Genomic DNA, 27,250 nt, shown 5'->3' on the forward strand with positions numbered 1-27,250 from the left:
CTGCTTTCACTAGGGGTCAGATGCAACAAAGGAACCCCTCTTTTCTTTCCCATGGACAAGATAAAAAAGAAATACCCTCGGAAGTAGAATTTTCTCCCCGAAGCAAACCAGGCTGCCCCTGGAGGGCAGGACCATGGGCTTCTTCCACAAGTACCTACAACATGTCAGACAGCTGCAGTGCCTTCTCTCCTAAGACATGGCCAAGAGGTTAGAGTCCCCATTCCCTCCCTAGGCACATGTCCTGTTTTCTCCTAGGAGGTTCTCACTAGGGACTCACTTAAAACCTCTCTCTGGGTTCAGTGGCCTCCTTTGTAAAATGAGAGGATTGGATTAAATTATCTCCAAGGTTCCTTCCAACTCCAAATCCTCCACTTTCCAACCTGCCTTTGGCTAGCCTTGGGAAAAGGAGGCCAAGTTGGATGAAGGATACTGTAGTGAATAGAGACCTAGATCTAGAGTCGAGAAGACCTGGATTCGAATTCCACCTCTGACCTTTCCTATCCATATGACCTTGGTTTTCTTGTTTGTAAAATGAGAAGGTTGGATTAGAGGGTGTCTGAGGTCCCTTTTAACTCTATCTACGACTCAACCTCTAAGACAAGGGTTCTTCGCATTTTTGGGTCATGGACCCCCTTAGCAGTCTCATGAAGCCTATGGACTCCTTAGAGTCATATGTTTTGCCTACATTCATAATGGAAGGAAATACTAAATTTCAATTAGATTACTGAAAATAAAGCTGTAATTTTCCCCCATACAAGTGCATGGACCCTGTGAAATCTATCCCCAGGGGTCTGTGGACCCCAGGTTAAGAACCCCTTCTCTAAGACAACTCTTTATCTAACTATGAAGTAAGAGGACTGGCTTTGAAATTGGAGAGCATGGGTTCGAATCCCACCTCTGATGCTCACCACCTGAGTGACCTGGGGCAAGTAATTCTTGGGGCTTCTGCTTCCTCATCTGTAAAATGAAGAGATTGGACCAGATGACTCTGAGGTCCCTTCATGTTTGAGATCTGTGATCCTCTAATCTGAATTTTCCTATACTGTAAAAATCACAGAGCCTCCTATGTTCCCATGTAGAATGAGGGGGCTGGCTCTTAAGACAATGACTTTGGGTGCCATGTTTGCTCTAGGGATCTCTCTGAAGTCAGCCCTTAAGTGTGTGATGGGACCTGAGACTCATCATTTGAGGCCACCATCTTCTGGTTGCTTTGTAGGTTGCACGCCCGGTACTACGAGCTAGCACCCAACATTGTGCCCATGGACTACCGAAAGAACCCTATCGTCACCGTGCCCATGTCGGTCATCATACAGATGCCGGAGTTCAAGGTACTCTTAAGGACTCCTTCGGGTGAGGGCATAAAGAAAACCTTTGGGCTCTCCCAGGTTAGCCCACCAGGAGGGGCTGTAGAGCCATGGTGCTGTCTCATTGCTTTGTCTTATTTTTTCACATGAAGACTGAGTTCCAGCCCGATTGGACGACTGGCCATTCCTTGAACACAGTATTCCATTTCCTACTTCTGTGCATTTGACCAACCCCTTTGCAAGTGCTTCTTACAATCCTCGTCTTCCTTCACTACTCAGTTTAGGTGCTGTGGAGCTTCCATGAACACCATGTCTCCTCCCTCAGTATTCATTCTGTTACACTTAAAAATATGTTATACATTTATATATGCTACACATTATACATAATTTATGTTATAAATATGTTGTACATTACCACCACTAAGTTGGGTGATGTCTGGTTCATTTTTGTCTTTGTATCTCAGGCACCCAGTGCAGTGCTTTGCACACAGGAGGTACTTAATAAATGTTTTGTTGAATTGATTTGGGCCTCTCCTCTCCCTCCTGCCTCCTGCTTCTCTTTGTGTTTCTTCCTTTATCATCCACTAGGGGAGGTGACATATACTGATATAGATATACTAAGGGATAGAATTGTTAGGAAGGTCTTCCTTATGTGAACTGAAAACTTCCGTCGGTGAGGTAGAAGGTGCCAAAGGATCTGGGTTCAAATTGTGACTCTGCCACTAACTAGATGTGGGACCCCAGGCAAGTCACTTAACTCCTGTGAGACATTGTGTCCTCCTCTGTAAAGTTCCCTTCCAGCCTATGATCTTGGGATCCTAATGAAAAGAGACCTACTTGCACATGTGTCAGCCAGATAAGCATAATACAAGGTAGGAAGTGGGGAGTGTCTCGGAAGGCAGTGAGCAAAGAGCTGGGGGAGGAGGTGGTCCGAGCCCAGAGTACATGGGGAGGCTGAGGCCAGGGGGGCAGCGTCATCTATCTGAGGCCCCGTAGCTAGACGGTGGCCAAGCCAAGACTAGAATCCCAGTTTTCTGCCTTTCAGTCTAGGGCTTTTCCTGCTAGGGAGGCAGGTGACAGGCAGAAAAAAGGAGCTTCCCTAACAACCAGAGCTTTATATATAAACATATATTACATAAGAGCAAAGCAGAATTGCAGTAGCTCAAAAGAAACGTGAGATGTGCAAATTTAGAGACACCCTCACTCTAAATGTTCACATGGACTTTCTGTGCCTGACCTGTGGTAGAGCCTGCTCAACCACAGACCAACACCCTGTACCTTGACCCCAATGTAGCGATGTCATTGTGGTCCTCTCTGAGCACAAAGGACAACAGCCAACGACTCGTCTGTCTATAGTATATGCACGTGCATGTATACACACACATGTGTATATCATACTTATATGCATGTACATGTGACTTTATGTTTATATACTTTTAAATATTTTAAATATAAATATAGTAAATATAGTAAATTAAATAAATATATTAAAATATATTTATATGTATTTTTATATATTTATATACTTCTTTTTAACCAGACCTGTAATTTCATCCATCCAAGGGTCTCCTGGTTAGGAGCTCCTTCTTTCTAAGCACATCTCCATCTGCACAGGTCTAAGGCTAAATGACTTGTCCAGGGTCACACAGCCAATAGTATTTGAGCCCATGTCTTTCTGATTCTAAGGCCAACTCTGTCCTAGACTATACCACCTTGCCTTCTCGATATCTATATGTATTTGTACACATACTTGTACACACAAATACATGTACACAAAGAACCAAGAGATAGAAAGACCACTACACAGACATGGCAAGCAAAAGAAATATATTTTCGGTGGTAGAGGAGGGAAGAGAGAGAGAGAGAGAGAGAGAGAAGGAGAGAGAGAGGGAGAGAGAGGGAGAGAGGGAGAGAGAGAAAGGGAGGGGTGGTAAGCTCTGAGTGTGGGTGTTCCTAACCATGCTTTCTTATTTTCTCAGGAGAATCCCTTCAAGGAAAGAATTGTGGCATCTTTCTCTGAGGATGGTGAGGGGAATCTCACCTTTAATGACTTTGTGGACATGTTCTCAGTCCTCTGTGAGTCAGCGCCCAGGGAACTCAAAGCGAGCTATGCCTTTAAGATCTATGGTAAGTAGTGCCCAGCTCACCATCACCAGCATCAAAGGCAGCCTGGAACCCAGTGTGTTGAGGGAGCAGGTCCTCACTGAGGGCCTTGCCTTGGAGTTGCCTGTGCTAAGCCTTCTGGGCTAGAAAGGACATACCCAAAGATCCTCCTAATGCTGTCTGGAGGCAGGATGGATACTCAACTCGGATTGATCGCTGGCCTCACATGTCTTTACACTCCTCACCGCCTGACCCCACCAGCTAATTGTGATCATGGCTGCCACTGATTTTGCTGGGGACATGCAAGTGCCTTCTTTGAGAGGAAGGGGCCAGGCCAGGGAATAGGAAGAAAAATATTTGGAAGGTTTGAGCAGTCTGCTTCCCTGTTTGGGGCCCTTTTCTCCCTTATGCTCATGGAAGATTCAATTTAACAAACTGTTATTAAGTACTTAATGTAAGTGAGAGACAACACGGTATCATGAATAAAGGGTTGGCCTTAGAATAGGAATCAGGAAAACCCAGGTTCAAATTCTGCCTCAGACACTTAACTAGCTATGTGGCCCTGGGCAAGTCACTCAACCCAACTTGCCTCAGTTTCTTCATCTATAAAATGAGCTAGAGAAGGAAAGGGCAAACTACTCTGGTATCTTTGCTAAGAAAACCTCAAATGGGGTGCCATAGTTTCTGGCACATAATGAATACTTAATAAATGATTGATTTATGGGGATAGCAACTATGTGGGCTGAATATATACACGTGGACATTATATAGCCGTAGTAATTAAAGTTGAGGGACGAATGATACAGTCAAGGAGGAGAGGGAATCTGGAGAGAGGAAAGGAGAGGGTTAAAGACAAACCCTCATTTTTCCTTATTTAGATGAGGAAATGGGTCCAGAGGGGAGAAATTGTCCCAGGCTGACCAAATGTTAATAATAACAATAATAATCATAGTATTTTGAGGAACACTCACATTAAAGGGGCAAAGGAAATGATACAGAGCCAGTGAATTAGAGAAGGAACAATTTGAGAACCAGGAGAGTATGGCATCTATAACATCAAAGGAGGAGATACCAGGAAGGAGAATAGCCACCATTGTGGTAATGATGTCAAGGAGGGTGGGAACTGAAGACCATTTAATTTGGCCATTTGGAGGTTACTGGTGACCTTAGAGGGACAGATTTCAGTAGTGGTGGAGATTTCAGCTGAGGGAGTCAGCTGAGGGAAGCCAGCAAAAATTCGATCTATGGCATTGGTGGAAGGTAAGCCTCAGTGAGGAGGAGAATCTGTTCCGTGACCACAGAGGAAGAGGAGACAGAGTTGGGGGTGATGCTCAGAAATCTGAGAAGTTAAGAAAAGGGAGCAAAGGGTCTCAATTTTCTCACTGAGGTAGAAGGCTGAGATATCTAGCATAGGGGCATGATATATGGGGCCAGCCCAAGAAGAGAAGAGGGCAACAGTGATTCTAGATCTGAGGTAGGAACAGTGGTTGAAAGTTATAGATTTCAGCTTAATGTCACGAGCAACTTCCTGCTAACAAGAGCTGATGCAAAGAGAAATGGGCAGCCTTAGGAAATCCCCAGTTGGACCCTGAAAGATCTCTTATTAGGGATGCTGGAGGTGGGGATTTCTTCTGGTGGGCCTAGAGGACATTTAAAGTCCCTCCTGTCACTAAGGCTCTTGTGATAGAAGATCCAGTTTCTGTTAATCAATTAAACAGAACCAAACATCCAGTCCTCAAACATTTATTAAATACCTGCAGTGTGCCTGGTACCACTGAAACGCTGAGGCTATAAAGACAAAATCCCAAGAGTCCGCGTCCTCAAGAAACAAAGACAAGGTGGAGGTACTCACTTGAGATGAACTTTGAAAGAAAGGGAGGACTCTGAGGCAGAGAGGAGGGAGAGCATTCTGGCACTTGTCAGACTTGTAGCTGGTAACACTAAGAGGCCAAGGAGTTAGATGCTCATTTTGTGACCTTGTCCTCTGCCATAGCCAAGATATAATATTTCTGAAGTCCTATGACCCAACCCAGTCCCATCAGCCTGCCCACTAGAGGATGACATGTGTCCCAAATTCTTATGAGGTCGGAGAAATCACTGGGGAGAGTAGCAGTCTGTCAGAAGTGGGAGGGACCTTAGAATAGAGAATGTTGGAGGTGGGAGGGATCATAGAACAGAGAACATCAGATCTCAGAGGGACCTTAGATCTTGGAATGTCAGAGATGTGAAGGTCCTTAAATATGAAATATTAGAGGTGGGATGGATCTTAGAACATGGAATGTCAGCTTTGGGAAGGACCTTAGAACATGGAATGTCAGAACTGGGAAGGACCTGAGAACATGGAATGTCAGAACTGGGAAGGACCTGAGAACATGGAATGTCAGAACTGGGAAGGGCCTGAGAATATGTAATGTCAGAACTGGGAGGGACCTTAGAATATGGAATATCAGAAGTGAGAGGACAAAGTGGGAGGGAAAGGTAGGTAGTGTAAGTATTTCCATACTCATCTTATAGATGAGAAAGCAAGGCTTAGAGATACTAAGTGACTTGCTCATGGTTGCCCAGCTAACAAAAGAGTCCAGACTAGAAGCCAAGTCTCCTGCCTCTAAATCCAGGACTCTATATATGGCTGCAGGTCAGTGATATCTTCCCAGAATTATTTCCAAGGCCAGGAGTCAATGTAGCTTTCAGTCCAGTTGCTGGGCATCTGGATTCATGGACTGTTAGAACTGGAAGGGACCAATGTTCCTGCTTACCACCAATCTTCCTTACATTATTACAGAAAAGGAAACTGAAGCCCAGTGAGGCAACATTATTTATCTAAGGTTACATCCAGCAAGTGAGCCAGAAGTAGAGTATACAGAGGTCTTTTGGAAGGCAGGCCAGTGTTTTTTCAAACATCCCAGAGTGTACTTTCTTAGATAATAGAACCTATTTCTAGTCTTTCTTTGGGACCTAGTGAATTATATACCAGAGTCCTTAAAGATTATACTAAGGCCATAACAAAAGTGATGATGGGTCAGGAATCCAACTATCAAAACTTTCAGAATCACAATGAAAAGCCTCAGAGACTTCCATGATGATGATGATGATAATGATGATGATGATGGTGATGGTGGTGGTGGTGGTGGTGATAATGGTGATGATGATGATGATGGTGGTGGTGGTGGTGGTGATGATGATGATGATGATGGTGGTGGTGGTGGTGGTGATAATGGTGATAATGGTGATGATGATTGTGATGATGATGGTGATAATGATGATGATGATGGTGGTGGTGGTGGTGGTGGTGATGGTGATGATGGTGGTGATGATGGTGGTGGTGGTGGTGGTGGTGATGGTGATGATGATGGTGGTGGTGGTGGTGGTGGTGGTGGTGATAATGGTGATAATGGTGATGATGATGGTGATGATGGTGGTGGTGGTGGTGGTAGTGATGGTGATGATGATGATGGTGGTGGTGATGATGATGATAATGATGATGATGATGGTGATGGTGGTGGTGGTGGTGATAATGGTGATGATGATGGTGATGATGATGATGATGATGGTGGTGGTGATAATGGTGATAATGGTGATGTGATGGTGATGATGGTGGTGGTGGTGGTGGTGGTGGTGGTGGTGATGGTGGTGATGGTGGTGATGGTGGTGGTGGTGATAATGATGATGATGGTGATGATGGTGGTGGTGGTGGTGGTGATAATGGTGATAATGGTGATGATGATGGTGATGATGGTGGTGGTGGTGGTGGTAGTGATGGTGATGATGATGATGGTGGTGGTGATGATGATGATAATGATGATGATGATGGTGATGGTGGTGGTGGTGGTGGTGATAATGGTGATGATGATGGTGATGATGATGATGATGATGGTGGTGGTGATAATGGTGATAATGGTGATGTGATGGTGATGATGGTGGTGGTGGTGGAGGTGGTGGTGATGATGATGGTGGTGGTGGTGGTGGTGGTGGTGGTGGTGATAATGGTGATGATGATGATGGTGATGATGGTGGTGGTGGTGGTGGTGGTGATAATGGTGATGATGATGGTGATGATGATGATGATGATGGTGATGATGGTGGTGGTGGTGGTGGTGGTGGTGATGATGATGATGGTGGTGGTGGTGGTGGTGATAATGGTGATGATGATGGTGATGATGATGATGATGATGGTGGTGGTGGTGATAATGGTGATAATGGTGATGATGATGGTGATGATGGTGGTGGTGGTGATGGTGATGATGGTGGTGGTGGTGGTGGTGGTGGTGGTGGTGGTGATAATGGTGATGATGATGATGATGATGGTGGTGGTGGTGATAATGGTGATAATGGTGATGATGATGGTGATGATGGTGGTGGTGGTGGTGGTGGTGGTGGTGATGGTGGTGATGGTGGTGATGGTGGTGGTGGTGATAATGATGATGATGATGATGGTGATGATGGTGTTGATGGTGGTGATGATGATGATAGTGATGAGATTGGTCCTCTCTGTTCTTCTCTGAGTAGACTTCAACAATGACAACTTCATCTGCAAGAAAGACCTGGAGCTGACCTTGGCCCGGCTGACCAAGTCAGAACTGGAGGAGGAAGAGGTGGTTCTCGTGTGTGATAAGGTCATTGAGGAGGCTGATCTGGATGGAGATGGAAAACTCAGCTATGCAGACTTTGAAGACATGATTGCTAAGTCCCCTGACTTTCTGAGGTATGGGATGGTGTTTGGGATTCAAACTCAGGTCTCTCCTGACTCCAAGTCCAATGTTCCTTCCATGATGCCACTCTGTCTTTTGACCTCTGGAGATTAAGATTTTTCTCCTCTTTGGCTTAATCTTGCTGCTCAAATAGACCTAAGCTTAGAGCTGAGCTGCCCCTCCTCTTTGGGAAGCTGGTTTGAAGTCCAGGGTCCAATGTCCACTGAGCCACTCAGAGCTCCAGTGTTCAAATAAATCATTTTTTTTACTAAAAACATTTTCCAATGCCCCCAGGTAGATGCAGTTCCTTAGGAAGTTAAAAGCCATCAGGAAGGAAGTTCTTTGGAATCTCAGGAGCTTCCTGCAAAAGTACTAAGAACTATGTTTTCCTATTCTTCTTGCCCAAAGGGCGCGCAGATTAGGACCAGATCAATCCACCTGGGTTGCTACAGGGTGATGTTAACTAAGGACTTAACCTAGAGATCAACTTAGATAATATTTGTAAAGTGTGTAGCACAATTCCTGGCACACAGTAAATGCTTAATACATGTTTATTCCATCCATCCATTCCAAAGTGAAATGTTTACAGTAGCTTTAGCAATGCAGCTCAAGCAGGATGAGCAGGATGGACAACAGATGTGAAAAACCAATTCCAGAAGAGGCCTGTCCACCCTTACCTCCTTGGCTCAGTCTCCTTCTCCTCTGGGTGCCTAAAAGTCTATAACTGGTGGCTTCCCTTCTGATAGGCATTGTGAAGACTTTCTTTAATACCTCTGGTCTAGCTGCTGAGGAGATCTGGGTTCTATTCCTCATTCTAATAATCACATTTATTTAACACTTTATAAAGCTCTTTACATGAGTTGGCCCATCTGGTCCCCTTAGCAATCCTGTAAGGTCAATGGGACTGTTATCCCCATTTCACAGAAGTATAAGTAGAGGCTCAGAGGGTTTAATTAGGTAGTCTTTAAACAGAGGACCGAAAGTAACCGAGTGGATCAGCCCTAAAGTTGGGTTCAAACTCAGGGCTTCATACTCCCAGGTCTTCCTACTGTATATACTTCAGCTACCTCATCACTGATGCCCAGTGTGACCTCTGTAAAATGCAGAAGTCAAGACTAGAAGATGGCTTAGGACCCTGCTAGTTCTCCCATGCTATGATTCTATAATTAAGCTAATGTTTTCTTACCCTCTGATTATGGCCACTTACCCCAAGGAGTCTTCTCAACCTCCCCTACCCCCTCCCCTTGTCCCACTCTTTCCCTCTGACATCTCTCTGTTTCTCCACAGCACTTTTCACATTCGGATCTGAAGCTACCCAGCAGGCCCCTAGAGATGACATCAGCTTAGCCCAGGCAACTCCAAGAGGCTCCCAGGACTCTCCTTTTGGAGAGAAGAGTTTCTCCAGGCTTCTGTTGTCAGCAGAAGGTGTGGCTTCCTGTGATTTTATACCTGTGAAAATTGATTATGGCCCTATCAGCAAAAAACACAAACCCAACACCAGAAAAGTAACAATAACCAACTCACTTCCCAGGAGGCTCCTGTCTGTCTTCCATGTGCTCCCAAGATCTCACCTTCTCACAGCTTTCTCCCCCGTATGGAAGATACTTTCAGCCAGCCAGGGTGCTGGGACTGGTGATGATCTCTAGCCAGTTTGAATGGCATCAAGTCTGTGCATCTGCCTATCTCGTGGTGGGGGGGAGGAGGGTCACAGGTAAGGGACCATATTTTGATTCCTGGCCTAAGGTTTGCCAATCCATTGGCTCCACAGTGGAGGCTGAGCTAAGTCTAAATCTGTCCTGCCTTGGGAAATGAGGCTTCAGACATGATGACAGCTACACCTTTTCTTTCCTGAATCTCCTTAAAGAACCAAGAAGAGGAAAGGGGGGAAAACATCCTTTAAAAAAGGGGAGGAGCTTCACTCACTTGAAAGCTGGCAAGATTTCTGAGAAGCATGGGAGTGAGCACAAAAGGAAAAAAAGGGATGAGGTTTTGAATCAGCTATGCAATCTTTCTCCCTGAATGCCTGTATTTGGCTCTGCCTTTTCTACCAGACACTGTCACCCCCTCTCTGGGCCCAGCCCGGGACCCACTGCCACTTACTCCCAGCAGTCAAAGGAAGGGCTTTGTCACTCTTAACTGCATCCCTCTTTTCTTCATTAAATATTCTGACTGATTTGACCATGGCTAAAGAGTATGTGGACGTTGGCTCCATTATTTATTCATTCATTCAGGCAATCAACAAGCACCTACTAAGCGCCTACATTGGGCTAGGTACTGTGTGGGGATAAACAGACAGAACAGGAGTTTACATTCTATTGGGGAAGACAGTCTGTGTGTATATAAATACATAAAAATAAATATTGAAATAACTTGGGGAGAAGGCCATAGCATTTAGGGGAATTAAAAAACAAAAGGTCTTATGTGAGTCCAGCTCACATTAGGAACTGTCAAGTGGCAGAAAGAGGGGCCCAGACATTCTATGGCATCTCAGAGGGCAAAGCTAGGACTGATGCAGGAAATTCATAGGAAAGCAGATTTCAGCTCCAGATAATGAAGGATTTTCTAACCATCAGAACTGTCCAACATTGGAATGGGTTGCCTTAGAAGAAAGCAAGCTTTCTACAGGGTGCTCCTGGACACATAGGCAAAAATGCATATTTTCAAGAAATGAAAGTTTCAACAACATTTTATTTGATTGGAATATTAACAAATAACATCTTCAATATGATTTCCATCATTCGTGATGCAAAGGTTGATATGCTTTGCAAGATTCACGTGAACTCGATGTAATAACTCCACATTGCTGTCGATTTTTAGCACATTCACTCTTTATGTGTTTATGCTTTCAATCAAGTGTGTTGCATCTGTGATTTTCATTGAGTACACCTTCTTCTTTAGCATACCCCAGAAAAAGAAGTCGCTGAACAACACAGAGTCTTCGGTGAAAAGGTTAATGAGTTGTTAATGAGATTTCCTATTTGTCCAGACTTTAGGGACACCCTGTATTACTAGAGATTCTAATCTAAGAGGCAGGGAGTGTGTTTCAGGCCTGTGCAAAGGCTGAGTCATGGGAGATGAAACATCATGGATAAAGAACCAGTTTGGCCAGACTGTAGATTTCGTGAAGAGGGTGGTGGTGGTAATAGACAATAAGACAGGAAAAGTAGGGTGAAGCTAGTGTGCCAAAAAGCAATTGATATTTGATCCTGGAAGCAATAGGTAGCCATTTGGGGTTTGCTGAATAGAGGAGTGGTATGTTCTGACCTAAATGTTAGGACGTTTGTGTTGGCAGCTGTATGAATGATGGATTGCAGGGGGAAAAAGACTTAAGTCAAAGGCTCCAATTCGGAGGTTATTGTAATCATTAAGAAGTGATGAGAACATGAATTAATTTGGTGGCTATTTGAAAGAGAGAAAGGGATGGATGGGAGGATATGGAAGGAGAATTGACCAGACTTGGCAACTGATTGGATGAGAGGGTAGGGGAGAGAGGAATTGTGGAAGAATCTAAGGTTTCAGACCTTGGAGGCTGAAAGGATGGTAATAGTGAGAAAGATGAGTTTCATTTTGGACTTGTTGAGTTTGAAATGCCCACAGAACATCCTCTTGGAAATGTCCAATGAGCAGGTGGTGATTTGACAAACATTATGTCTCTACTGTATACCTAGGAACTGAGCCCATGGAGAGATGAAAAGCACAGGAAGCTATTTCTTGCATAGTATTATTTGAGAAAGTCCACCATTAAATGTTCATTCCTTTGGCTTAAGCATCACCCTCTCCATGTTCCTCCTTAAAAATGCAAACTCTCCCCCCCCACCTCAGGAGTGGAAATTTACTTAGTCCCCCAAACCAGATGTATATGGCACTTCTCAATTAGATTGACCATTCTAGTCAATCAATCATAAACATTTATTAGGTATCTACTATGTGCCAGGCACTGTGCTAAGAACTGGAGATACAAAAAGTGACAAAAGTCTGTCCCTGTCTTCAAGGAGCTTATAGTCTAAAGGGGAAGATGACATGTAAACAAAGATATACAATGCAAGCTTTATGCAGGATAAATCAGAAATAATCTATAGAGGGAAGGTGCTACAATTAAGAGGAATTGAAGGAGGCTTTCTGTAGAAGGTAAGATTTTAGTTGAGACTTAAAGGAAGCCAGGGAGGTCATATATTGATTATCTTTGTCTCTATTTCTGACTTTCCCCTCAAGTACTTAACAGTGGGTGCTCTGGACATGCTTAAGAAATTTTTGTTGATGAATCAATACAGATTTACTGAACATTGGCTCAGCCCTCAACTAAGGGCTAAGTCAATCGGAGGGCCATTCAGTGACGCTCTGCTCCCCTGTCATTGCTACCCTTTCTCTGTGATGGATAGGATATGATCCCCTGGCAGGAGTTGGAGATATCTAAGGAGGACAAGTAGAGACTAGTGCATCTGACCAAGAGTGCTTTAACTGAAAATGAAAGAATAAATAACCCACCTTGGGTTTTTAGTCATGAGAAGAGATAACTGGGGGTGGTGGAGGGGGTGGGGGAACAGGATGATGCCTGCTTTAATTCTCCATTCTTCCCATGTTTCTAGAAAGGAAAACTTACCCTAGGGGCAAACCCAATCTCCTGAGGATCTCTGCCCAGTCCTCCATAGACTGCCCAGGGATCAACACCAACATACCCCACAAACACACACACAATGCTCTTAGCTTCAGGGTATTGTCTCTTTCCACTCACACTAATCATGATTCATACTACTGTGAGGGGGATGGGCATGTTCCTTTGTGTATGTACCATTTTGCATCTGTGGCCCCTTGCCTTTCTGCAAAAAGGAGGTAAAGGTTTTCAATATCTGCTCTCTAGGGCCTTGATTGAACATTATTGTACTCGATTTAAGAGAAGAAAAGATAGATCCCTATGAGCTGAAGTCATCAAGGAGGGTTTTGTGGAGAACTCTGGACTCTTACTGAGCTTTGATGATCAAGTCAGTGGGCCAGGGCCATCCTCTTCTATCATAAAGTGCAGAGTGGGAGAGCAGTGGGGCAGCCATTGGCCTCATGATTGACCACAATCAATACCAAACACATTTATTAAGCAATTGTGATGTTCTGGGCTCTGTCCCAGGTGCTGAAGACACAAAGACAAAGATGAAATAACCTTGCCCTCCAGGAGCTTGTATTCTACTGTGTAGTGGGTTTCCAAGACCCACAGAACACTGGAACCCAGCTGTCTGAGGCTCCCTGGTAAACACTTAGGCCGGGGGCCCAAAGCTCTCAGTCTGAAATGCTCCAGGGGCTCCTCAGACAGTGACACTGAGGTAGTGTTTTATTGAGAAGGGAAGGCTGTCTTCCATCAGAGAAGGTTCTCTATCATTGTAGGCTCCTGAACTTACAATCCTATAGCCCATAAAAATTTACAAAGTACTTTCCTCATAACCCTATTGGAGGGTGGAAGCAGGGATAGGTAGGTAGTGCAGCTGTTGGCTAGCTGACTTGCCCAGGATCACCAGGCTAATAGATGTCAGAGCTGGGGCGCTAAATCAGACTCATTGATTGCAAACACAGCAATTTCTAAAGAAAATGTCAGCAAATCTCATGTTTCCAATATCTGCCTCAGGCATTTCTAGGAACAGACAAATTTTAAATGGGACAGTTTTCTTTTGGGGGCCCCCAGCATGTATCTTCCTCTTCAACCCCCATGTCGTGAGTGTGTGCTTTGGGGATGCAAATTCATATTAGCAAAGCCCTTAAGGCCTGGGGGAAGGTGGAGAGAGAACAACCACCATGTATTTTTTCCTGATCGTTTGCCATCTTGCATTTTCTATACGATATTCTTCAATTCAATAGAGAACTGAATTGTTACATAGAATTGAAATTGGGATGAAAACAATCTTCCTGCTTCTTTCTGGAGAGGTGGTGGACTATGGGTGCCCAATGAAGCATATATTGTTAGGAATGCATGTATTTGTTTTAAGTGGAGATTTTGGTAATAGGGAGAGTTCTGCTGAGGAGAGAGCAGACATTGGAAAGTGATGACAATATGTGTGTATTTTGAAGAATATTGATAAAATATTTCTTTAAAATCGGGCAAACTTTTTTTTGCTATCTCTTTGCTATCAAATGGGATATTTATAAAGCATTTATCACAGTGCTGGGCACATAGTAAGTACTTAATAAATGCTTATTCCTCCACCCCACCCCTTCCTTCCTCTATTCCCAACACCCTGCCACACAGTAGGGCTGATAGTGAGATAGGAATCAGGAAGAAATGAATGAAAGCACTGAAGTGGAGAAATCATTGGCCTAGCAGGCAGGAGGCAGGCTCTCTGAGCTCTGCCGTGGCTCTGCTGTATGACCTCGAACAAGTTCTTTTCCTTCTCTGGACCTTGGTTCCTTCATCACTGAGCCAGACTCGGTGACCTCTGAGGGCCCATCCAGCTCTGACATTCTAAGATTTTCTGACCTACAGAAGTGCATTTCTACTACAAAGTTCGAGGCCTCAGGCTTAGTTACCTCCCTCCCATTTTATTTTTAGGTCCCTGGATTCAGTTTTTGTGTCCAAGCTGAGCCCATGGAGTCTGGGATAACAGAGCTTCCCGGTTGGCTGGACGGTGAAGTGTGGACTGGGCCCCTTGGTCAGCTGTTGGCTGCCTGGGGAGCCTTCCTCAAACCCCAGGCTTCTCTCCTCTGGCCTCTTTGCTGCTGAAACAGCCAGCCAGCCCTGGTGTCATTGTTTATTCTTCCGATCTGTGAAGAAGAACCTTCGGTATTTTTCAACCTAGAAGGCAGAGAAGAGGAAAAGGGAAGTGAGCTTGGTGTGGGGAGAAGAGAGGACGGGATGGGGGAGTCAGTAATCACAACTGCTATGCCTCAAATAGTTAGAGACCATGGGAAGTCAGAGCTGGAAGGGACCTTAATTATCTATCAATCAATCAACAAGGATTTATCAAATGCCTACTATGTGCCAGGTACTCATGATAGGAGCACATCAAGTCAGATCCCCTCATACTACAAATGGGGAAACAAACACAGAAAGGACACAGAAAGGTCATACGACAAGTCAGTGGTAGAGACAAAACTCAGATCTAGGCCTTAACACAGGACACTCTCCCTCTTTCCCTCAGCCTCCTAGCTTCCTTCCAGACTCAGCTTCAATCCCCCCATCTGTAGGAGGCCTTTCCCAGGCCCCCTCTCCCACTGCCCCCCCATTCCACTGCTATGCCTTTTCTCTGAGATCATTTCCCATTTCTCCCATGTCTGTCTTCCATGTTCATAGTCATTTGCACATTGTCTCCCTCACATTAGACTGAGCTCCTTGAGGGCGGAGTCTGTGTCTTTGCTTTTCCTTGTATCAGCACTTAGCCTAGTGCCTGGCACATAGTAGGTGCTTAATAAGTGTTTGATGATGGACTACCCAAATTTCAATGCTCACATTAGGAACTGTCAAGTGGCAGAAAGAGGGCAGAGCTAGGACTGATGCCAGAATAGGAAACCAGATTTCAGTTCAGCATAATGGAAGATTTTCTAACCATCGGAACCGTCCAACATTGGAATGGGCTGCCTTAGAAGAAACCAAGCCTTCTATGACTATAACTTTTCAAGCAGAGGAAAGATGAGCCCCCATGGGAAAGGCTATCCCTAAGATTGTACACTGGTTGGGAGATTAGACTATGTATTCTCCAGGGCTCCTTCCTGCCCCCAAAGATCAGTCATATAAACCACCAGGTGTGTGAAGCTGGGCAAAGACAAACATTTCCTTATTCACAGCTTTGCTAAGGGCCAGGACTGAGGCAAGTTTTCCTTGGCACAGTGGATTTGGAATGAGAGGATCTGGGTTCAAGTTCTGTTTCTGATGCTTAGGATCATAGATTGAAAGCTGGAAGGTACCTTAGAAATTATATAGTCCATCTTACGAAAATGAATGTTGAAAACTATCTTTACATGTAATTGAAAAATATACTATTAGGTTAAAAAAAGAAAGAAAGAAATTATATAGTCCAAGCTCCCCTCCCCCCTAACCATGTGGCCTTGGAGAGGAGATTAAGTCACTCAACTCTCATAATCCTCGGCTTCTTCATCTGTAGAATGAAGGGCTCAGGTTAAGGTCCCTTTGAGCTCTAAATCAGTGACCCTAACGGCAATGTCTCACATCTTAAGAAAGGCTCATGAAGCTCTTTCTTCAGAGCAGTACAGTATTTCTGCCCCTTTAATAGATAAGGAGGTGGAGGGTATGAGAGTAGAAATGACTGTCCCAGGATCAATGGGGTAAATGCTCAGGTCCCCTGGGATGCACCGTACCTTGTGTGAGTGCGACTGCTTGGTCTCCTGGACCTTCAAGATGGGGACCTGCTCATAGGGGTTACTTGGTAAGGAAGTCATGGACACTGACTGGCTTCCTGAAATCTTCTCATAAGCATTATCCATCCAGCCTCCAAAGCCTTCCAGCTGATTGTAGGTGGCTTTGAGTGGGAGAAAGGCTGACTTGGGCAGCCTAGCAGGGACAGGCTCGTAGTCATGGCCATATGAGGCCTGGGCCTGAACTTCCAAAGAAAAGGAGTGGTTCACCTTTGGCATGAGTTCATGGGTACCTGGAGGGCTGGAGTCCCTGGGCCCATTGGACCCCGAGCCTCTCCAGGGCTGAGGAACAGCATGGATGGCAAATCCCTGGCTGCTCCCTTTGGATTCAGGGGAGCACCGAGCCTTGGGAGAAGCCTGATGATGTGGGGAGCTTGCCTTATCTCCAGGAGAAGTGGAGATGGGCACAGGGGAGCTGTCCTCCAACGTAGGGCGATAGGGAGAAGGGGGAGATTTCTTATTGGGATCCAGCCCCAGGAGGTTGGTGGCACTTAGACAAGTGAGGAGGGGGGCGTCCCTGGTTTTTGGAACCAGTTCTCCACTTAGACTTCCAGGCTTTCTCTGGTACTCTCGGCCAGGGAAAGGGCTCTGATGTGGAATGTCTGAGGCCTCCATGCTTAGGCCCTGTTGGCTGTGATTCATTTTCTTCAGCTCTGCATATATGATGTTTCCCGAATGTCTGCTACTGAAGGATTCCATCAGAAGGGAAGAGCCTCTCTCCGGCAGAGGAGGCGCTTCTGCTGAGAGCTGAGGGAGGGGAGAGACAAGAGCAAAACACACTTAAAACCCACACATCAACCAGTGTGGAAAATCCCCTCCATCTTGGAGACATCCATTCAGAAAGAGAGGATGTAAGCTCCTGGAGGGCAAGGACTAGTTCACTTTTTATCTTTCTATGCCCAATGCCTAACACCATGCCTGGAGCATAGTAGGCTCTTTAATCTGATTAACGGATTGGTTGATTGATAGACCAGACCCTACCACCTACTGTGTGACCTCTGGTAAGTTTCTTCCCCACCCCACCACCTCAACTTCCCCATTTGTAAAATGAGGCAGCTGGCCTAGATCAGGAGTTCTTAATCTTTTGTGAGCATTGAACGCCTCTGACAGTTTGGGTAAAGCCTAGAGGAAGGATCTTTTCTCAGAATAATGTTTTTAAGTGTATAACATAAATTACACAGGTGAGTGAAAATAAATGTCATTTTTCCCCATCTAAGTTCATGGCTCCCCTGAAATCTCTCCTGGACCCCTTGTCTAAGGTTAAGAATCCAAGACCTGGAGGGTTTCAAAGGTCCTGTCCAGCTTTAGAATTCTATGGTCCTGTCTGTGATCCTAAGTTCAATGTCACATTATGGCTTTCCAGACTCTTCTCAATCTGATTCTGTCCTACCTAAGTTTTCTTCTTCCCAGATCCTAACACTGGACTTGGTGCATAGTAGTTACTCAATAAGTGCTCATTTATTGATTGATCATCCCTGAAGGTACAACTTCTAATCCTGGAAGTGGATTTAAAGCTGGGAAAGACCTCTTTCTGTTGACAGAAAGGAGAGGAGGATGGTCCTTAACCTGCCCAAGAGAGGAAAGCACTCCCGGAGTAGGAATTTTATAGAAAGAGCATTGGGCTGAGAGATCAGGCAGGTCTCTAGTCCTAGCTCTGCTGTGTGACTTTAAACAAATGGCTTAACCTCTCTGGGACTCCGTGTCTTCTGATAATGAAGCGGTTGGACTAGGTAATCTTTCTAAATGACGGTCTCATCTGATTCTTCAACTTCCCCATGGGACAGTGACAGAGAATGGATGTAGAGGTGGAAAGGGATGATTGACAGCATCTTGTCTAACCTCTGCCCATTATACAGAAGAGGAAATGGAGGCCCAGAGGGATTAAGTCAGGATCACACAGCTAATAAATGGCAGAGTCATGATTAAAAGCCTGGTCTCCTGACTCTTGGTCCAGGGCTCTACCCATCAAGCCACACTGCCTCTCCTTGAGGGAATACTTACATCAGTGTCCTCTTCATTGAGCTTCCAAGGACATTCTTCCAGGAATTTTTTGGAGTGGACATAGGAAGTCCTGGGCTTTGGAGTGGGGCTGGCCTTGGGGTCCCTGTCTTTAGCAGACCTCAGGTATTCTAAGTCTCCCAATTCTTGCTTCTCCTTGGAGGGATCAGTTGACTCAGGTGGGATGACCGGAGGAAGATTATGAGAGATGGCATCGTACAAGTTGTTCTCCTTGGGCTGTGGCAGGGAGAAAGGACAACACTTCTGAGCACCACCCCCAATCCAGCCCAAAATTGGGCTGGAGACTCCAGGAAGAGTAGGAAGGTCTTCCCAGGTAGGGAAGAAAGAACCCTGGTCACCAAAGGACCTTGGTTCTGTCACCTACCAGCTTTATGGCAACTGGCTGACACAGTAGAGAGAGTGATGTTGGGAAGCTCTGAGTTCAAATACTGCCTCAGATATTTACCAGCTTATCAGTTTCCTTATGTGTAAAATGGGGCTCAAAATAGCACCCACTTCGCAGGGTTATTGTGAGGTCCAAATAAGATGTAAAGTGCTTTGTAAACCTTAAAGCACAAAATTATTCATTTTTATCTGAAGCAAGTCGCTTGTTTCCCTGGGCTTCAGTTCTCACACCTACCAGCGGGGATCACAGTACTTGCCCTTTTTTTAATCTCATAGTACGGTTAGACTAAGGTGTAATAACGAAGGAAAAATTCAAATTAATAATGTCTTATAGGTATGTATGTGAGGCAAAGGACTTTGCATAAATTATGTTAAAAATAATAAACACTTGTTTTTGAAATGCTACTTGAGTCTCAAACAGCTCCATAAGATAATTAGAATGATCTTCCCCATTTAACAGGTAAGGACGTGGAGATTTAATGCGAGGGCAGGTGACTTGTGTGGGTTTCCCAGCTGGTCAGTTCTGACTTATCCCTCCCCTTTACTACTTTCCACCACTCAGTTCCAGAGATTTTTGGTGTTGTATGGACATACTGAGTTATTGTCACATCTGTCCCTAAGACCTGAGGAGGGGGAGGGATCCTTGGGGGAAGGGAGCCTAGATTAATGGACTCGGCTGTGGTCTCCCCACCCTCTGACTCAGTCCACCTGCAGGGATAGGAGGAATGTGTACAAAGGATTTGGGCAGTAGCCTCTGTGGTTTCCAGTTGCCCTGACCCTGGAATTCAATATCTCCCACCCTTGGGCTTCAGCCTCCCCATCTGATCTTCCCCAATTCTCCCTTCCTGTATACCCTCCATTCCAGCCAATCTGGTTTATATTCCCATTCTCATTCCATGCTTTCCCGTTTCCATAACCTTGCTCATGCTGTTGCCTTATGGCAGACTCTAGGATCCCCCATCTCCCGGAAGAGATGTCCCCATTTCTGCCCCAGGTGGTCTTTCCCTTCCTTCAAGGTCCAACTTAGATGCCGTCTGCTCCCCAATGGCCAATCCCACCCCCGTCCCTTACACCAGCTAGATTTCATCCTCCTTTTGTGTGTATTAGATCCATGTCTTCCCTCCCTGATTATTCTCTAAGGTCCCTGAGGGCAGGACCTATGTCTCATCCACTCTTGTACACAGCATATATCTGATGCTGCCCACCATGGACATTTAGTACATCTGATACGGATGTGAGACTCAGCATACCCAAGGGCAGGCGGTGGTGAGGCTCTCCCCAAAGGGCTCTATCTTTGCTTCCTGGTAGTAGCTGATAAGGGCGGTGAGCGTGGGATGGTTGCAGGTGTCCCCAGAGATGATGTACTTCCGGTTCTGAAGCTGACTGATCACAAAGTGGCGGCAACGGTCGTACCCCCTGACAAGCGACAAGCGACAAATCACAAGTCACAGAATCTCAGGGTCAAAGGATCTAGAACCAGAGGAAACCTTAGAAATGCTCCAGATATTCATTTTATTCATTCACTCATCAAGCATTGATCAAGCACCAAGGATGTGCCAGGCATTGTGCTATGGGCTGGTGAAGCGAGAACATAAATGAAGGTCCCTGTCCTCAGGGTACTTATGTTCTGCTGGAGAAAGACAACTCAGCTGGGGATAAGCACATAATAGTCATGTACAAAACAAATACAATAAAAATTGGGGTGGGGTGGAGCGCTTGAACTGAATCTGGAAGGAAATGAGGGATTCTAGGCCAACACCTTGTGATTCCAACCCATTTTACGGAAGAGGAAACAGATGCCTTGATTCTGTAGGCTCGTAGCGTCTGCATTTCTCTGCAAGTCAATGTTAGGTGCCCTGAAAAGGTTGCCCAGTAAGCCAGAGCTCATCGGAGCCAAGGGCTATTCCATAGTGTTGGGGGGAGGGGGTCGGGTCTTACCTGTAGGAAAGGATGTAGCCCATAGCTTTGTCACTCAGCCGGATGAGAAAGCAGCCAACGGGTTTGTCTCTAAGCAGTTCTTCAGCTTGCCTGGTGGGAGGAAATGCCTTCTTTGAACGTGATGCTCTAACCATAACCTCCTCTCCTCCAACCCACTCAGGGACCATTTCCTTTGTTATTCAAGCCTTCCAGGATTTCAAAACATCCTTTACTTGTGTTTCCTATTGAGCCACTCACTCCTGTTGAATAATTGACAACATCCAGCTACCTTAAGAAAATTGTTAATTACTCTCAGTTCTCCCTGGGATGCCTGCCATGGATTACATTGATGCAGACGTCCACGCCCCAAGGCCCCTCTTCTGGCACTCTGCTTTGAGCTCCTTCTCCAGCAGTGGGGACAAGGGGGCCATATTTTCTCATGCCATTCCTCCACAGAACAAAATGATGTGCTAGGGAAGCATGGGTCTGAGGTTGGGGCTTCACTGTGGCCAGAATTAGAAGGTAGATCTATCGCTGCAGTTTGGGGCCGTGAGTGATGCCAGGGTTAATCTGTCTGCTTGATATATGATCAGAGGCCAAGGTCAGTTTACAGCTGGGTTTAGGGGTGGCTGCAGTTAGAGGTGAGCAGTGGGGAAGCTTGGAGCCTTACAACAGTACAAAACTTATAGGGTCAAGGAGAGACCAAATCCAGGTCATGGGCTCTTTACTCTAAGCCAATGGTCTCAAAGTTAATTTCATATTTGTTTGATTTTATAGCCCACATCTATTTGTTTCGCTACCATCTCAATCTTTTTTTCTTTTCACAAAGATTTTAAAATTTGATTACATTAGCTGTACAAATGGACAAAGGAGGGTATAATATGCCTGGGCAGGGGGGAGGCTGTAAGCAGATCCTGTAGGAGGGGATGTGCTGGTAAATGTTTAACAACTGGTTCTCCAGGGGAAACAAATGTAAGCAGGACACTTTTAAGTTTAATTTGTATTGTTAATATTTTCTCCATCTTTTCTTAAGTCTTAAATCAAGCCCTGATTTGTTTCATTTGCCAATTTCTGAGTTGGAAACAGTCACAGAAAATTTAACAGCTGGTCATAGGCCTGTGGGTCAGGGGTTTTAGATTCATTCCTGTTCTGGTACGGCGCTAACGAGTTACCAAGGCTCCAGCTAAAGGCTGAGTAGGAAGATATGGAATCACTGCAATCAATGGGATTTCTGCATGATACTCCTTCAAGGACCCCACATGATCTCTCCCCCCCATCTTTGATGCTCCCATCTTTCCTGATCCGAAGCGTTCACAGCTGTGCCTACATAATGCCAAATATTTGGATGAGCAGTGAAATATTCTGGCCATCTTCCAGATTTTGAAATTGTGTCAAATAGCGTGGTAGAGCAGACAGAGCATCGGGTTTGGTGCCAGGGGCCTGGGTTCCAATTCGGGTTTGCCTATTAACCTATTACCATTTACCTATTTTGGGCAAGTCACTTGACCCCCTCAGACCTCAGTCTTTCTCCTCTCTAACAGGGAGGAGGTTGGCCTGGATGACCTCTGAGGTTCCTTCTGGCTTTAGATCTATTGTACGATCAACAATATTAATTTATTGATTGATTCTTTTGTTTGTTCCTTCAACCATCCATCCATCCATCCATCCATCCCTTCATCCAGGGGCTTTCTACATCTGGCAATCTCTACAGTGCTGGGGATTCACTTCACATGGATGGTTGGCATGTTGTCCATCAAAAAGCCAGAGAAATCATAGGATCACAGTCTAGAACCAAAGGGCTTCCAGATTTGTGTCACGGAACCCTCCAGCACTCTGGCGAAACCTACAAAACCTTTCCTAAAATAAAGGTTTTTTAATTTAGCAAATGAAATACATAGGACAAAGGAAATCAATTACTTTGAAATATCCCTATAAACACATATTTTTAAAAGTTCATAAACCCCAGGTTAAGAACCTATTATTTTTCTAGATAAATTCCCTAATTTTACAAATGAAGAAACTGAGGCCCAGAGATGCTTAAGCTATTTGTCCAAGATCACACAGCAGTAAATGGCCAAGCCAGGATTTGAAAGCCAGGCCTTTGACCCCAAATCTAACCCTCCCCCCTCTTTTAGATAGGAATAGTGTCTCAAAGAGGGACTCTGCCTTGTGGCAGTTGGCTTATGTGAAAGCCCCTACCTACTCTCTCTATTTTATTACATCCTTTTCAAACACAAGCACCAACACTTTTACCTTCCCTCGGTTTGTCTATAGGGTGATAATAATACTAATGTCCTTTCCCCACCTTCCCCAAATCTCTGCTTGTTTTCAGAAAAGCAAGTGGCAGTTTGTAGGATCCAGAGGATGTTAGAAATCATCTACCCTCCCCCCATTTTACAGATGAAGAAACAGAGACCCAGAGAAGGGACTTCCCTAAGAGCACATAAGTGGGTAGCTAAGCCAGATTCTAACCTAAAGCTCCTGCTAACACATCCATTGCTCTCCCCCTCACCTCTCCCAAACCACCTGCCCAGTCCTTCAGGCCCTATACATCTCTAACAATATAAATAATATATGACATATTGTGACAATAATAATATGTTGTAATGATAATAAATAATGTGTTGCACAATGTAAGCAATATCATATACCATAAATAAGGCAACGACATTTGTCTCGTTAGATGACTCAAAAGCCACTCCTGGTCACCAGCCTGCTGCCTGCCACCCGCTGTGGTCCAGAAAGGTGTGTAACCCCCCAGCCAGGCCCATTCCCCATCCTAGCCAGGATCGCCAAGCTTACTTTCTTGTAATGAATCCATGGAACCATTCAGGCAAAGTGCCATCTTGTAATATGAGGGGTGCCTGTGTCTCCATAAACCATCTGATAGCAATGTCTCTGAGCATGCCCGTGGCCTGGCTTTCTCCGTCTGCGGGGATCACCCCCTTCTCTGGCTCCGAAGGCCTAGTCCTGTCCTCCATCCAGTCATCGGGTGCTTTGGGACATCTGAAGAGGGATGGTGGAGGAGAGCAAATCCCCAATTCTCTTTTCCGGTCCCAGCTCTCTATATCCTGAAGGAGAGCTCATTTGCTTAATCCTGACTTCCTTTCCAGCTAGAGAACAGAAACCCTTATTGATACCCAGACCAGTGATGGGTTTCCACTCTGATGACGGGCAGAGGCTGGAAAAGCTACATCAGGTGGAGGAATTAGGTAATTTCAGAGAGAGACTCTTTCGTCACTTCTCATTGGGACTAAATCTATGAAAGGAAATATTGTCTATTAGAGCAGCAGACCTGGGCTGGAGTCTTGGCTGATACTTGTTAGGCGTGCTCTCCCCTTCCCGCCCCCCCTCCCACCCCAGCCTGCCATCAAGTCCTTTTACTTCTCTAGGTCTAAGTTTCCTCATCTGTACCATAGGGACAATAACTCTTAATAAAAATTTTCTCTATTAAAATGTTACTCTTTTGTTTTATATCACCTTCATTTGCATATATCTTCCTCCTCTACCCAAAGACCTATTCCTTATAACCAAGAATATAAAGAGAAAAAAGGACATTTCAGCAAAATTAACCAACTCATGGACCAGGCTTGATAATGCTGAATCCCCAAGGCCCCAAAAGTATATCTAAGAGGAGTGAGGCATAAGGACAGATGGAAAGATCGGAAAAAAAAAATCTCATTATAAACAGATGATGGGGCCGCTAGGTGGCGCCATAGTGCACAGAGTAGATAGAGTGAAGGCCTGGAGTCAAGAAGATTCCTCCTCCTCCTGAGTTTAAATTCAACCTCAGATACTTTCTAGCTGTGTGACCCTGGGCAAGTCATTTAACCCTGTTTGCCTCAGTTCCCTCATCTGTAAAATGGAGAAGGAAACACCACAAAAAGAAGTCTTGGCCACTTGGGAATCACGGCAAGATCAAGAATATGAGCATAACCAGAAAAACAGCAAACCACACTGGTCCTCCGGCCTTTGCTTTTGGAGAACCCCGCCCCCCTCCAGTCAGCCCATCCCACTTGGGATGTTTTTGCTGTTTTCCCCAATAGAATGCAAGCTCTTTGCCTCAATGGTCTGCTTATTGCAGCAAGCAGAACAGGATCACAATTAGTACCATCATAACAACATTATTATTATTTGGGGGTGGGGGTTAAGTGACTTGCCCAAGGTCACGTACCTAGTGTCTGAGATCGCACTTGAACTCAGGTCCTCCTGACTCCAGGGTTGGTGCTTTATCCACTGCGACACTTAGCTGCCCTAACAACATTAGAAAGATAAACAGCTTTGAAGCATTGAACAATTCTGATCAGGGCAATGACTGACACAAATTCCAGAGGACTGATGATAAAGTGTACTACCATCCTCCTGACAGAGGGGGAATGGATTTGGTACAGAATGATAGATGTACATATAGAGAGATAATTTATATATTATATGTGCATCATATATAATTATATATTTGTATATACACACACATATGTATATATATATATATTAGCCATTATCAGTGCAAGAATTTGTTTTGTTTAACTGTGCATAATAATAGTTCAAAGGTTTTGCTCAGCTCCCCTCACCCCTCCCCATTCTGGGAGGATGTGAAGTGAAGGAAATGGATTTTTGTTAATTAAAAACAAATTAAATTTTAAAAAGCTCATTGATTGATTCATCTCATCGTTAGGAAGTGTTTTTCCCCCTGACATCAAGCATAGGTTTGCCTCTCCTCTGTGATTTCCTTCCGTTAGGGTACCCAGGTAGTGCTGTCAAATCAATAGAAAAACCTTAGTTTATGAAATGACTAGCCTCAGCAGAAATGCAAATATTTTAATAATTTAAGTACAACTCTTTCCCAGCACCCCACCACCCCTAATTTGTGAATTTGTTACTTCTATAAAATCATAGAATCTTAGATTTGGAAGGGGCTCAGAGGTCATCTTGTACAAACCTCACCTGAAACAAGAATTCCCACAAATGGTCACAATAGTTTTCTTGAACACCTTCATTGATGTGACACTCACTGCCTCCCAAAACAACTCCACTTTTGGGTGTCTTTAATTTTTAGAATGTTCTTCTTTATATTGAAGCAAAACCTGCTTTTCTGCCCATCCCCCATGCCCCCCATCCTTCATCTCCACGTCTCACTCCCTCCCTCCCTCCCCCAATTATCCCATGTAGGACTGTGTTGCTAAATATTTAACAATCGGCTTTTGGGGGTTGGAGGAAGTACTCATGATACACTTTTAAATGTTGCTCTTTATCAGCATTTTCTCCATCACTTTCTTAAGTCCAGATAGTCAACAAAACAATAAATCAAGCCCTGATTTGTTGCATTTGACAGTTTCCAAGGTATAAATGCTCATGTTAAAAATTTAACAATCAGCTCCCCAGAGCAGAAGCTGGCTCCAGCATCCCCCTGAGTGTCCCTTCCTATTCCCCACAATCATCCTTGTTTCTTTGCTCTACCATCAGTCCCTCACCTTCTCCTCTATCCTTGAATAGAGCACTAAATAAAAGTTACAAGGAGAGCACAGTGAGAGATAAGGGGAAAAAAATCACCTGGAAGGCCCTCAAAGGCCATCTAGTCCAATTCTCTCTTTTTACAAACGAGGAAACTGAGGCCCGTAGAGCTGAAGGGATGTCTTGCCCAAAGTCACAGGAGTAGGAAATGTCAGGGGTTGGATTTGATCCCAGGTGCTTTGACTCAAGAGCTAGTGCTCTATCCACGGTATGAAGACACTTGGTTGAGGAGAGGAAGAAGAGATCTAGGGGGGAGTGGGACACATAGGTGGAGGAATCACAGTTATAGATTGGTTTTAAAATGGCCAAGTGCTCAATGTACATCTCGTTGGAGCTGACAGCAACCCGGCCAGGCAGAGGCTACAGGTAATATCCCCATTATACAGATAAGAAGACTCAGTTGAAGAGAAGAGATTCACATATCTTGTAAGTACCAGAGCTGAGAGGTGAACCTTCGTCTTTCTGACTCCAGGCCCAGCATGCTAACCACTAAGTCACCCTGGAGATGTAGGATGGAATACTCTGGAGAGAGAAGAATGAGAGAAAGAGCCCACAGGAGTTTTAAGTAATTAGAAAATGGCAAATGCAAAGACTTCTCTGAAGGACTTCACACTGGGAGGTCTCATAGGATTATCATTATCAGCATTATTTATTGTGACGGTGTTGATGTTGCTAGTATTAAATACTGCTTTAAGCTTACATCTGTTATCTCCTCTGAGCCTCACAATGACCCTGGGGGTTTATTATCTTCATTTTACAGCAGAGGGAAAGTGAGGCTGAAAGAAGTTAAATGACTTAGCCAGGATCACACAGGTATTAAGTGTCTGAAGCTGGATTTGAACTCAGGTCTTCCTGACTCCAAGTCCCACACTCTTTCTTACACATTTTTCCATCCAACTGCTGGAAGAGATCTTATATGTCCAACTCCATCTTTTGGCAAATGAGGAAACATAGGCCCAGAGAGGAGAAATTATT

At 44.8% G+C, this 27,250-nt stretch overlaps 2 protein-coding genes across 2 annotated transcripts in view; one reads left to right on the forward strand and one right to left on the reverse strand.

The window, feature by feature from the left end:
* CIB2 (calcium and integrin binding family member 2) overlaps positions 1-10,278 on the forward strand; it is a 33,994-nt gene extending 23,716 nt beyond the window's left edge. Inside the window, exons 3-6 of the mRNA XM_036735893.1 lie at positions 1,217-1,328; positions 3,284-3,431; positions 7,914-8,109; positions 9,383-10,278. Of these exons, the coding sequence (XP_036591788.1) occupies positions 1,217-1,328; positions 3,284-3,431; positions 7,914-8,109; positions 9,383-9,404 (478 nt within the window). The 3' untranslated portion in view covers positions 9,405-10,278. The remainder of the gene's footprint in view (positions 1-1,216; positions 1,329-3,283; positions 3,432-7,913; positions 8,110-9,382) is intronic.
* Positions 10,279-14,816: 4,538 nt separating this feature from the next.
* On the reverse strand, positions 14,817-23,745 carry SH2D7 (SH2 domain containing 7). The gene is made up of 6 exons (XM_036734424.1): positions 23,567-23,745; positions 20,786-20,875; positions 20,098-20,263; positions 18,446-18,679; positions 16,388-17,191; positions 14,817-14,867 (listed from the first exon to the last, which is right to left on the reverse strand). The coding sequence occupies exons 1-6, from the start codon at positions 23,743-23,745 to the stop codon at positions 14,817-14,819; spliced, it is 1,524 nt and encodes a 507-aa protein (XP_036590319.1).
* Positions 23,746-27,250: the final 3,505 nt, after the last annotated feature.

This window comes from Trichosurus vulpecula, chromosome 8 (assembly GCF_011100635.1).
Source record: "Trichosurus vulpecula isolate mTriVul1 chromosome 8, mTriVul1.pri, whole genome shotgun sequence".
Taxonomy (NCBI): Eukaryota; Metazoa; Chordata; class Mammalia; order Diprotodontia; family Phalangeridae; genus Trichosurus; species Trichosurus vulpecula.

Bases quoted from the DNA above. Each gene is read 5' to 3' on its own strand.
- SH2D7 (XM_036734424.1), bottom strand. From the start codon at position 23,745: ATGGAGGACAGGACTAGGCCTTCGGAGCCAGAGAAGGGGGTGATCCCC. The intron at 20,876-23,566 runs GTAAGCTTGGCG...TCCTCCCACCAG, and splicing joins CATGGATTCATTACAAGAAA to GCAAGCTGAAGAACTGCTTA. The intron at 20,264-20,785 runs GTAAGACCCGAC...GTCGCTTGTCAG, and splicing joins GGCTACATCCTTTCCTACAG to GGGGTACGACCGTTGCCGCC.